General features: G+C 32.5%; 1 protein-coding gene across 1 annotated transcript in view; it reads left to right on the top strand.

Moving 5' to 3' along the window:
* The window catches only part of LOC110037364 (putative membrane-bound O-acyltransferase C24H6.01c), a 98881-nt gene that overhangs the window by 14467 nt on the left and 71392 nt on the right, over nt 1-13022 (top strand). The window contains 2 exon segments of the mRNA XM_020741995.1: nt 12772-12818; nt 12821-12850. Of these exon segments, the coding sequence (XP_020597654.1) occupies nt 12772-12818; nt 12821-12850 (77 nt within the window).

The raw sequence follows: 13022 nt of genomic DNA on the forward strand, positions 1-13022 counted from the left end.
TCTAGGGACAAAATACCAAGTTGGGCATTTCAAGTGCAATTGGGTAGAGAACCATTCTGAATGAGTCATGGATTAATGAAATCTCCATTTTGGGTTCCCATGTATTGGTCTTAGCCAGGGTATTGTGAGGGTATTGTGAGGGTATGGTGAGGGTATGGTGTACCTTAGCTCCAAATCAACATCCAGGGTCAATCCTAAGGTCAAGTAGCCCTATAGGAACTCTCCTTGAGTTCACTCATAATGATCTTACCTACTAAGTGCTAGAGGTTAGGACTAATATGTGGAACTTCAAGTTGAGTAAAGAGAAGAGTTTTGAGTTTCTAATGGTGAGGGTACCTTTTCTAGTTTTCTAAGACTAGTCAGTAGGAAAGTCCTATGACTAGACCTAGGCTACTAAAGAAATTTCTAGACCTCAACCAAAAGTGAGGTCAACAGATGTCATCTCATTTACTCCTTAGATAGATAATCAATTTATAAATCTTCAGACAGATGATTTAAGAAGCTACGTATAAAATGTCCCCACTACGTCTTACCAAATTTGCTTATAATTCAAATATTTTATAATGAGTTTGTGGGTTTGTTAAGGTCAATAATAGATGCTGCAACTGGGGTCACTCATATCAAAACCATTTGAGGAGGCATATTCACCGATTAAAGAGTTGATTACTAATAGTTTTCAATGATGTTCAGATAGATTCGATCTTAGGAAGGTAACTAGTGTGTACGACACTGATGTGTTAGCAATCCTAACCTCACAAATGGCTGCTATTTCTAGGAAATTAGATAACTTAGTCCTTGATTTAGTGCAAGAATCACTATCTAGTAAGGAAATAGCCTACATACTGGTGGAAGATATTTGTACTTATTCTTTGTAAATATTGAACGCCAAAGGAGAAAGATTCAATAACCCGTATTCTAGCACCTATAACTCATGTTAGAAAAATCATTTAAACTTTAATTGGAACAACGACCAAGGGGTTGTAGTAGTATTCAACACCACTCTATAGGTAATTGGAATAATCCAGATAATGACAACCTAAGACATAATTCTAGACTCACTTCTAATCCTTAAATTAGGGAAAAGAAATTATTTTTGGAAGAATTATTATTGAATATAGGTAAGTAAATTCAAAATCATCCGACAACCATTTAAAAATATTGAAACACAAATTGGGTAAATAGCTAACTCATTAAGCTAGAGACCTCAATGGATGTTACCTAGCAATACAGAGGTGAATCCAAAGGGCCAGAATGTGGAGAACTACAATGTTACAGAACTTGGGAGTGGGAAGATCCTTGAAGAGCCTAGAGTGGAGAAACCTAGACTAAATGAGCCCGAGCCTGAGACTGATAGACTTGTAGAAGAATTTACCTCATACTTAGGAAAAACCCATTCACATCTTGGATAAAACTTGAGAGACCACTCCCACCATTTTCTCAGAAGTTGATCAAACAAAAATTAGATCAAGTATTCCTTAGATTTTTGGAAATGTTTAAGAAGCTCATTATTAACACTTCATTTGCTGAAACTTTTGAACAAACACCAAGTTATAGGAAATTTATGAAGTTTTTGACGAAAAGGATATTTTTTAATTTTGAAACTGTGACATTTACTGAAAATTTTAGAGCTATAATTTAATAAAAACTCCCACAAAAATTGAAACATTCGAGTAGTTTTATCATTCCTTGTACTATATGAGATAGATTTATTAGGAAAATATTATGTGACTTGGTAGCGAGTATAATATTAATACATATTTTTTAGTATTTGAAAGATTAAGATTAGGAGAGCTTCAACCTTCAACTATGATCATTCAATTAACTGACCGTTCTTTAACTTTTTCAAGTTGGTTATAGAAAATGTTCTAGTGAAAGTAGAAAAATTCGTCTCCCTGTTGACTTCAATGTATTGGATATGAATGAAGATGTCGTGATTCCCAAATTTTTTTTGCAGACATTTTCTTGCAACTAGTAGGACAAATATTGACCTACAAAAATGGGAGTTAACTATTAGAGCGCAAAAGGAGAAAATAACTTTTTAAATTCAAAAGAGGAATCCAGAGAAGTGTTGTGAGTGTAAGTGAGCATTCTCCTAATTGAGAACAAGTGTAATTGTCAGTGTATTTTCATTTCTATACTCAAAATAGTGTAGAACTCAAGGATTTTGTTATAATTTTGTGTGGATCATAGAGAACATCTTTTAGATCGTTCTAACTTTGTTAAACTTTAATTTTGCAGTGAAATTTATGTTGTGTTGAACTGTAATGAGTATGAATTAAATTTCTTGTTTGTTTGAATTGGATTTTATGCAAATTGGAGGAATTTTTGTTTTGTGATTGTGTTTAATTTTTTTATAAGTTGATAATTTACCTTTTTGCTTGTAATTTACTCATGAACTTCCCATTTAGGATGTTAAAATGGTTTATAATCTAGTACTACGAGAGTAGGTTAGTGGAACAATTATGTTAACCTTCAATACTCTAGAAGAATAAGAATATTGCTGTTAGGGTGGTGCAATTGTACATGGAAAGTTGTAAATACTGGGATTTTTGCATGTTGAAATGAAATTTAACTATAATATGAATCCCTTTTGCTTCTTGTGATCGCAGAAGAGGCTGAGTTGTTATTCTTGGTTTAAACATATTTTGTTAGATTTCACTTTAGATATATCCAATTTGCATACAACTAATTCAAGAAAGGCTTTCTATCACTTTTTCAAACCCAAAGCTAGATTAGAAGTTTTTTTTTTTTTTTTTTTTGTAAAAATTAGGTGTAATAATTATGAAAATAACCAAATATTTGAAAACTTTAGACTAGACTTAAAGCTAGTAGACTAGAGCTTTTCCTGATCTGAAAAGTTAACTCATTTTCTGTGAGATCAACACACGGACTTGTAATCTGTATACTACTTAATTAACATGCATACTTGCATGGTTGTCAATGCTTTAATTTCAAATGAATCAAGTTTTTGGCGTTGTTGCCATTGAATGAACCCGAGTCATCTGCGTGACGGGCAGAAACACTTAGCATTATACTACAACGACAATTAGATATTATTATCCTTCTTGAAAATGAAAAAAAAAATCAGAGGAAAGAAAAACAAAAAAAAGGTTCATGCTTAAAATTAAAAAAAAAAATGAACATAGAAGGAGAAGCTTGAGGTTAAACTCCGATTAATTAAACTCCAATTAAAAATTGATATTGATAAACATTTCTAATAAATCAAATGATCAAAAACTTCACGACCTTAAACTTGAAATTTTGTATTCAATATTGTAATAATAGAATTAATATTGTTTAAGTGCGTAACTAACCAAATTTCATGTGTGAAGTATTAATTTAATGAAATTCTTATCTCATGTAAGTTAATTTGAGATGAATTATATATATCTAGTATTAATGTTACATCTGGATATTAGAGAATTGCTATGAAAATTTTACTTAAAGAGAGTCCTGAGCACATTTATCTAAATGTTTGCTGAACTATTAAAAACCATTGCAATTTCTTATCTATGATCTTCCCTAAATTCGATTGAATTCTAATTATAAGCTTTGAAATTACTTGAGATCAAGTAATGTGTAAGTTTGGGAGTTTGATTCGTCTAAAATGTGTGCTATATATGTCTATATTTTCTTGAATTTTCCTCTACTATTTGTACTCATTGTACTTTTCCTGGTGTTTTTATGTGTAATTGCAAAGTGTACATGTATTAATGAGAGGTTAAGGATGTATTAAAGAGGCATAAGAGCAAACTCAAATGAAGCATCCCAATTCCTTATAGCATAATGTAAATATGCCTATTTCATGAACCTTAGCGCCACATTTGCATAAAAAAGGTGCCAACTTCAATCCCAGGCCACTCCAATGAACGAGAAAATGGAATTGTTGTGTCAGTTTATATGGCGCATAGGCACCTAAAGTGAGTGCTACTACATTGAATTGCTGGCCTAGCAACGGCAGTGTGGCGTGGCTACGCCACTTTGGGGCTTATATATGCTTGCTCCCACACAGGTCCAACTAAGAGGGGGAAATTCCAACACCGCTTTTGTAGAAACCTTGTGCCACTTTGAATGCTTAATGTTTTGATATTATAAAACGACAAACACCCTTGTGCCACCTTGATGGAACCCTTGCGCCAACAAGGAAATTTTGGCAGTTACCTCCTGCGTAGCGATCCGTGGACATATATGGAGCATTCAAGTGGGATAAAAAAACTCTCTGGCATGTCTCTCATGTACTTCTTTGTCTGTGAAAGAGAATTTTTAATGTAGAGGTTCAGAGATATTGTGAGGGTGACTTTGAGATTATATTGTAGGTACAATTCAGGAGAATTGTCCGATTGTCTTAGTGCTTATTAGTGAACGAGGACGAGGGGTGGAGATAGAATTTGCAAATCAAGGGAGTAACTTCTCCTTGTTTTTCTTACTAAACTTTTCTACTATATTGCTTTGATTAATAAAATGTGTTTTGTTTTGTTTAAAAGCATGAATAAATGCTAATTCTCATTTTTCCTCTGATTTGGTTAGTAGAAGTTATAGGGTTTAATTTTTTTATACGTGACTTGTGTGAAACTTTATTGTGATGAAGTTTTAACATTTCAATTTTCATTTCAATTCAAACTGGCCAGTTGAGCTGTAAAGATTTGTGGTGAATCTTTGAGTTTTAGAAGAATCCATAGTGAAACAACTAGGCTAAAACTTATTAACTTAGAAAAATAGGAATATTGCCCATAGATTATGCCGATCTTTTTTAGAAATACTGAATCCTATGATTTTCACTTGTTTTAAGGAACTAAACTTGTTTGATGTCTAAACTTTTTATTGCAACTCGAAGGGGCTAAGGAAGTGATTTGTTCCTTATTGTCACTGTTAATTCTGTCATTTTGTTAATCCTATGCTTTAGGGCCCAAATCAGGGGAGATACTCACACTCATTTGAATGCCTCATATATTTAAATTAGGATTTTCCTCATTGCAATAATTAGGTTTAAATACTTAAAAAATCACCAAAATTGGAACTTTCAGGCTAAATTAACAAATATCAGGCTAGAAATTTTTCAACTTTAGAAGTTTACTTATTCCTCGAGAGATCGATAAATAGATTCAATTTTATATAATACTTGAAAGACACGTATACTTGCGTGCATAACAGGTGCTTTGCAACATTTGATCGATATCAGTCCATGAATCGAGTTTGAGTTGCTTTTGATTTGGCTCATGAACTACATTTTAATATATATATATAGACACAACCCTCCCCCCTATATATATATATATATATATATATATATATATATATATATAGGTTAGGCTCGTGTTCCACTTTGCTAGGGTTTCGCCTCACGACGAACCCTAGCGTTTGCTACACGGATTTCTCGCGTCGTCTATCGTCTTTGTCGTCCGCATTGGTGCTTGCATCATCGCGTTGTCGCGTTTTTGGAGACAGAACTGTGCTTCTCGTTCGTCGAGTCATCTCGCCGTGCTGCGATTTGGCGACAGAGCTGTTCGTGCTTCCTGTTCGTGCGGGCCTTGCGCTCTAGTGTCAGCTCGACACTGCTCTGCTCGACAGCTGAGCCAGGTCTCAGCTTAACACTGCTCTGCTCGACAGCTGAGCCAGGTCTAAGCTAGCCGTCTGCTGCTTCCTTGCAGTGTCTTGACTGCCTTTCTTCATGGCAGGCTTTTATTCCCCTCCTGTGGCACAACCCCCCCCGATGCTACATTGGTTCATAAATGCAGCTTATTTTTCATCTTGTAGATAATGCAATATTCCCGCAGATTTACCATGATTCTATTGCAGGAAATGGAGATTCACGATTGCAATCTAATAAAAAAAGTTGAGCGAAAAAGCGGGTAAGCCACAAATTTTCTTCTCTGACGTTGAAATTTCAACTCGTGCAGGAAAATACAAATTTACATTAGTTGGAAAGTTTCAATAAGGTTGCCCTAATATGGAGATCATCAGGAAAGTTTTTGAAGATTTCAAATTGATTGGGGATTGACAGGTGGGTCATTTCGACGGAAGACATGTTATGATACAACTGAGCATATAAGATGATTACACAAAGATTTTCTCAAAGAAATTCATCACAAATGAGGGTAATCATATGAAATTGCTTAAATAGACCTCTAATTTTGATCCCAGTCAAGAACCCCTAATTGCACCTATCTGGTTCTCATTACCTGAACTCAAGATTCATTTCTTTGACCTACCTACCTTATATGCAATTGAGACTATCTTTGGAAAACCTTTGCAGGTAGACTTACCTATAGTTCATTACTCAAGTCCCTCTATTGTAAGGATTTTGATTGAACGAGATATTACACTACCAGATATATAAGAAGTCTGGCTTGGATCTGCTCACAATGGTTATTGGCAAAAAATTATTATGGAACAAAAAACTTACCACTGCAAGCAGCGCAAGATGTTTAGACACCTGCAGGAGTAATGTTTCAGATTACACCAACAGTTGAGAACCAATAATCAAAAGCAGGAACATACTATTAATGCACCCCGTGTGCCTAAACGCGCTCCCAACAAACCTGATGACAACCAACCTGAAGAGGAAATCACCACAAGACAGAAGTTAGTATATGCCCCTGCGATCCATTCTCCTTACCATACTACAACGGATAATGTTCGAACCGAAAATCAGGATAGTCTCGCAGCTTCTATTTAGGAAGCGTTAGGTGCAGAGGTAACAATTCACACTTCACATACACTGGAACCTATTGCGGTGGCAACGTCTGTCTTTCCTTCTACTGCTGTTCTAACATCAAATCAAACCGATGATCACATGAGTCAGTCTTCAGATGAAGATTGACAGGTTTACACTTCTCGGCAGAAGAAGAAGACTGAGGGCACACTCCAACTTAGAAACTTAATAAATGATATTTTGGTTACTCCTGACAATGACACGACCCTTCAAAATTTATTATCTAGCTCCGCTTCTAAAACTAGAGGAAGAGACAGAACTAAACTAGCTTGTCCCTAGCTACTTGTTTGCTGCATGTTTTAAATTTGTTTTACATTTTATTGAATCTATCTGTATCTTTTTGTTGGGGTATTACTGTGCTTGTATCGTATGGGTAGGGTGCCTATTTTGGGCTATTCTCATACAACCTTTATATATATATATATATATATAATATCTCCATGGAATATACCCTTCCGTTCCTCCTCCAATGCCGCTTGTACCACCATCTCGTGTGACAACTTCAATTCCTTCAGCTTCCTCCGCGGCCTTGATTCCAACTCCCCTCATCCATGATCAATAACAAAAGAAGCTGTAAAGTTTTGAAACTTTTTCTTCTTGACCTGCTTCCTTCTATTGCTCTTCACGACTTGACAACAATATGGAGCTTGACAAGCTACTTTTGGAGCTCGAGCTTTACTATTTCGTTTGACTTAATCTTGTTTTTTTTTTCCTTCATGCACACATACACCCAAACACACACACTTCTTTGAACCCGTGACCTCTTATTTTAGAGTTTGCGTTTAATAAAACTAGTCGAGTTTCGTTAAATGCATCTCAGTTTCTTATCTTGACACTTTTTTTTCTTCATGTTACCTTCACTTCTTTGCCTTTAGCTAATTTCTTAATCTTACAATTGCTCTTAATTTTTAAGTATTCTTTCATCATTTTATTTTTTTGTACCTTCAATTCTATATTTAGCTTCAGGATAACCGTAAATTTTTGTTGTTTAATCTGTTGAAGTTTTTTCCTTTAGTCGGTCACATAATATTGTAAGAAATCTTGTGTTCAAGTTAATAAAATCAACACCACTCTGTTTGGGCTTTGCATTTTACTTTGAACCAGGTATTGCATTGCACTTTGTACTTTGAAATATTTGATGCCACTGGAAGTTACCTTCTAATATAATCATTGATTAATTTATTTTTTGAGTTTTTTCACACATTTATCTAAACATTTTTATTTAATCACACTTAATCAATGAGTTTTTTATTTTCCAGCATTGGATCCATACATGATTGGCCTGATTGCCGTTTTATTTCCCATAATATTGTATAATAGCTCCAATATAACTGAACCTATCACATGTATGAAGCACATTATTTTCTATTATTATTGATGATTGTCGTATCTCTACTGCTAAAATTGCATATTCTATTCTCAATCTCTGCATGTTTTATCTCACCAATAACTTTGATTGATTTATCACAATTTAGAATTTTATCATACATGAAAATCATACACCAAAGAAACATTCTATGAAAATCTTTTATAAGCATATTCGTAGCCAAATATAATAAGATGTGGACTCAATAACAATCTTGATGTAATCCTATTATGATTGGAAATTCTTTGTTCAGAACATCGTGCCTGATTTATTTTTTTAAATAGATTTCCTTCTGTAATGATATTAGGGCTGTGAAGTAATAAAATTTTTTATTGCTTATTGATTTGATTTCACATCAGGCATATCAATTAATCAATATGTATAATGACTGAATGATACATCTTCTTCAAATATGTGGAGTCAGGTGTTTTGATTGCTTGCATTATCGTTATTTTTGCAAACGGTCATAAAAGTAATTTCTCTTGTATTCAGTATTTTGCATAAGGACGTTTATATGTCAGGGGATGCTGATTGAGGATGTGTTGGAAACATACATGTGTTTTCAAGAGGAATTTATACCTTTGGTCCTACATACAAGAAATTTTTTCCTTGAAAATGAAAACTTTACAAATGATATGCTAACCTTGGCAAACATTTCTGGCTGGTCTTCTAAACTAAGGTGCCAAGTTCATCATCCGTGGATGATCATAAATGATTTAAATTATTTAAATTTGTATTTTAAAGGGTTGGTAATCAATCTGACATTGCCATTGCCGAACCCCAAGCCCTGGATACAAAAATTGGCGTTAGGTAATCGTCAATTAACGTAATTTTTTTGTCAAAAGAATCATAATATGAATCTTTTAAGTCATTTTGTAAATGCTAGGACGTCACTTGGAAGCGTTATACTGTATGATCTGAATACAGTGAAAAATGTGTAGAGGTCGCTACACCCATCTCACACATTTAATGTGAAATAAACAAATGTTCCGACAATATTGATAACACGGGCACCAAATATAGTCAATGAAACTAATTTTAGGAAATGATTCTTGGAATATAGGTATCATTACATGTAAATTAATGAAATTAATGGATTATGGTTCATATAATCATAATATCTTATGCATTCAAGAAACTAAATTGGTTGGAGAAAAGACTAAGTAGATTGATATCTTAGGTTTTAAACTTTGGTATTCAGGTATGAGTTGCACTAGATATAGTGTAGGTATAATTATAGATAAGAGTTTGAAAAATAATATTGTAAATTAATAGAATTGAAGATAGAGTTATAGCTCTAAAATTGTTGTTAATACTAATATTTTTAATGCTGTAAGTTCTTATGCTTCTTAAGTTGGTTCAGATAAAGGTTCAAAAGAAAAAAATTGGAATAACTTATTATGATTAATATAAATCATACCTCTTAAAGAAAGAATTTTTATTAGAAGAAATCTAAATGAACTTGTTGGTAGAGTGATATAAAATTTTAGAAATATTCATAGTGACTACAATTTTAGGGTGATTAATGAAAAATGTAGAATCGTATTATATTTTGCTTTAACTTTTTGTTATTGTTAATACTTTATTTAAGAAAAGAGATGCATATATTATTACTTTTTATAATGAATATAATAAACATGATCTAATTATTTTCTTATGAGAAAAGATCGTCGAGATTCTAATGATTTTAAGTTTATTTTAATTGAAACTTTAAGTAATCAGCATCGATTGTTAATTTTGGATTTTAAGATCATGAGTTTAAAGATAAAAAAATGAAACATTGTCATAAAATTATATGGGAGTACCAAAAAGACAATAAAATTATTTTTATAAGTAAACTTAAATAATTTCAAGATTTAAGAAGTTCACGAAGAAGCTAATTCTAAGTGGAATAAAGTAACAGCACCATTAACCAAGTGACAAAAGATGCCCTTGGAGAATCAAAAGTAAAAAGTTTTTATAAATAAAAATAGTTGTTAATGAAATAATAATGTATAGGAAGAAATAATATATATGAAGTTTTGTTATAAAAAATTAGTTTAAATATAAAAACTTAGAGAACTGAGAAAAATATAAGGTGACTGTAGGGAGTTTAAGAGAATTATTTGCGGTGTTAAAAATTTTAATTTTAGTAATTTTTATAGTAGATTAGATATTAAAGATCTTGAAAGATATATGTATAAACTAGCCAAACAAAGATAAAAAAAAATTAAAGATTTAATCCAAGTAAGGTGTATTAAGATGAAAATAAAAAATTATTTTATTTAGAGGAAGATATGTAATATATGTGGATGAGATATTTTGATAAACTTTTCAATGAAGTTTCTGAAAATACGATTGATCAGAGTGATTTTAATATCATTAATAATAATAGTACTTTTTAATTTTATTGACGCATTAGTAAAAATGAATTTTAGTTGGATTTAAAGAATACCAATGATGGAAAATCAGTAGGACCAGATGATATCCCAATAGAAGTGTGTAAATATTTAAAAGATTTGAGACTTTTTGGCTTACTAAAATTTTTAATATTGTTTTAAAATTGAAAAGATGCCTGAGGAGTGGAGGAAGAGTATTTTGGTCACCCTTTTTAAGAATAAAGGGAATGCATAAGGTTGTGCAAATTATAGAGGAATCAATGTTTCATATTATAATTATGGAGAGTGTTATTGAACATAGGTTAAGACGTGATACAAAGATTTTTCTTAATCCATTTGAATTTATGTTGGGCAAGTTTACTATGGATGCTATACATTTATTTGAGAGGTTTGATAGAGAACTACGAAGAGAGTAATGAGGATCTACATATAATTTTTATCGATTAAAAAAAAGCTTATGATAAATTTCCAAGCGAAGTTTGTTAGAGAGTTTTAGGAAAAAAAGTTTTGATTTGACTTTTATTCAAGTCATTAAAGATATTTTTACTAGAGCTATTACTTGTGTTCATACAGAAGGAGGATTGATTAAGTATTTTCCTGTTTTAGTTGGATTACATAAGGGATCGGCTTTAAGTCCATATCTTTTTGCTTTAGTTATGGATGCTTTTATTGGATATTTACAGGAGGAAGTACCTTGGTGTATGTTTTTCACTGATGATATCATTCTTTTGAATAATACTAGAGAAAATGTTCGGGAAAAACTTGAATAATGGAGGTCTAAATTCGAGTCTAAATGCTTTTGTTTGAGTAGATCTAAAACTGAAGGCATGGAATGTAATTTTAACATCAATAGATCTAGTGCCAGAGTTATAATAATGAGTGATCAAATCATTAAAATGAGTGAACGTTTTTGAAGTGATTTTGATATAAATGTTGTTATTAGTAGAATTCAGGTTGGATGGTTGAAGTTGAAGGATGCGTCAGACCTATTGTTTGATAGCGAAGTACTACTTAGACTTAAAAGAAAATTTTTGTAGATGGTGGTGAGACCTGCAATGCTTTATGACACAGAATGTTGGCCTATAAAAGAGAAGCATAAAACAAAGTTAAGTGTCGCTGAGGTGAGAATGCTTAGGTGGATGAGCGGCCAGGCAATTATTGACAAAATGCGAAACAAATGTTTTCGTGAAAAGGTTGGTGTAGCTTCGGTGACAGACAAGATTGGGGAGGGTCATCTTAGATGGTTTGGTCATATTAAATGTCGGCCATTTGATGATCCGATTGGGAGAGTAGATGTTTTAGATTCGACTTATGTTAAGAAAAGTAGAGGTAGACCTTAAAATATTTGAGCATATTGTATAGAAAAATGCTCTTAATTTGTTAGAGCTAAGAGGCTTTACATAACAACCGCCCAAAACTTTAAATATAACATTTTGGCCACTTAAACTCAAAATATATATTTCAACCACCCAATATTTTATTTTATTTTGAAAGAGAAGTGGTCAATCAATTATATTTAAAGGGTTAGGTGGTTCTTTGGGTGGTTCTATTGTAAAATTTTTAAGTTTGGGTGGTCAATTCGTTATATTTAAAGTTTTTGGTGGTTGATATGTAAAAACCCCTAGAATTAAATAAAAGTATGACACTCAATAGGACAAAATGGAGAAAAATAATTCATACAATTGGCCCCACTTAGTGGGATAAAGGCTTGTTGTTGTTGGTAGTCAATCTTACATTGTGCAACTAAGAATTAGGTGAATCGGAACAAGTATGACAAGCTGCCTTTTCTTAATAAATAATTTAGGGAAGATTTTATAATATTACTCTTAGAAGGAAATGTTTGGATGTAAGAAATTAATGGCATTTGATATACATCAATGATGTTTTGGTATCATACGAAAAGAATTCTTTTCCAAGTGTAGCAGAGCAAAATTTAGTTGGATAATTAAAGCATTCTGGAGCTTTACCCAAATTGTAGTTATAGATAAGGAATGAGTCAGCTTGAGTGCACAATACATGTATTATGGGTAAAACTATATTGTTTGAGTAAAAAATGAGGAATGATTTCCTACAATACTGATCATTGAAGAAAAAAAGTTAATGATACATGAACCACTGTTGTTGAGGTTACTTGATTTCTGTCTGGCAGTTTTCAATGATTGGTTCTTGTCCTATGTTAGTGGCTCGTCATGTGCATCAGCCAAACCTTTCAATAGTAGATGTTCATATTTTAGAAATGCAAAGTTATTTAGTTTGCTGTGGCAGAATGTAAATTTCCTTAGTTTTTTTGTTTTATGCTTTTTTTTTTGTCGCAGTCGTTTTAAGAATGCTGAGCTTTGGATGCGACTATCATTGGTCATTAAAGGAGACTCAGAGACTCAATTTGACCAAAAGGTATGCTATCGAGTATTCGTTATTTTACCTGTCTTGTTCTCGCATTGGTGATGTATTGATTCCAATGAACTATTTTTGAGAGGGAAGCTTGAATAGCACTTCAGTAATCTATATTTATTTCATCAAGAAATAATAGTTTTGTATATGTTGGCCTAACACCTTATATGTTATC

This window comes from Phalaenopsis equestris, unplaced genomic scaffold, assembly GCF_001263595.1.
Source record: "Phalaenopsis equestris unplaced genomic scaffold, ASM126359v1 Scaffold219045, whole genome shotgun sequence".
NCBI classification, from domain to species: Eukaryota; Viridiplantae; Streptophyta; class Magnoliopsida; order Asparagales; family Orchidaceae; genus Phalaenopsis; species Phalaenopsis equestris.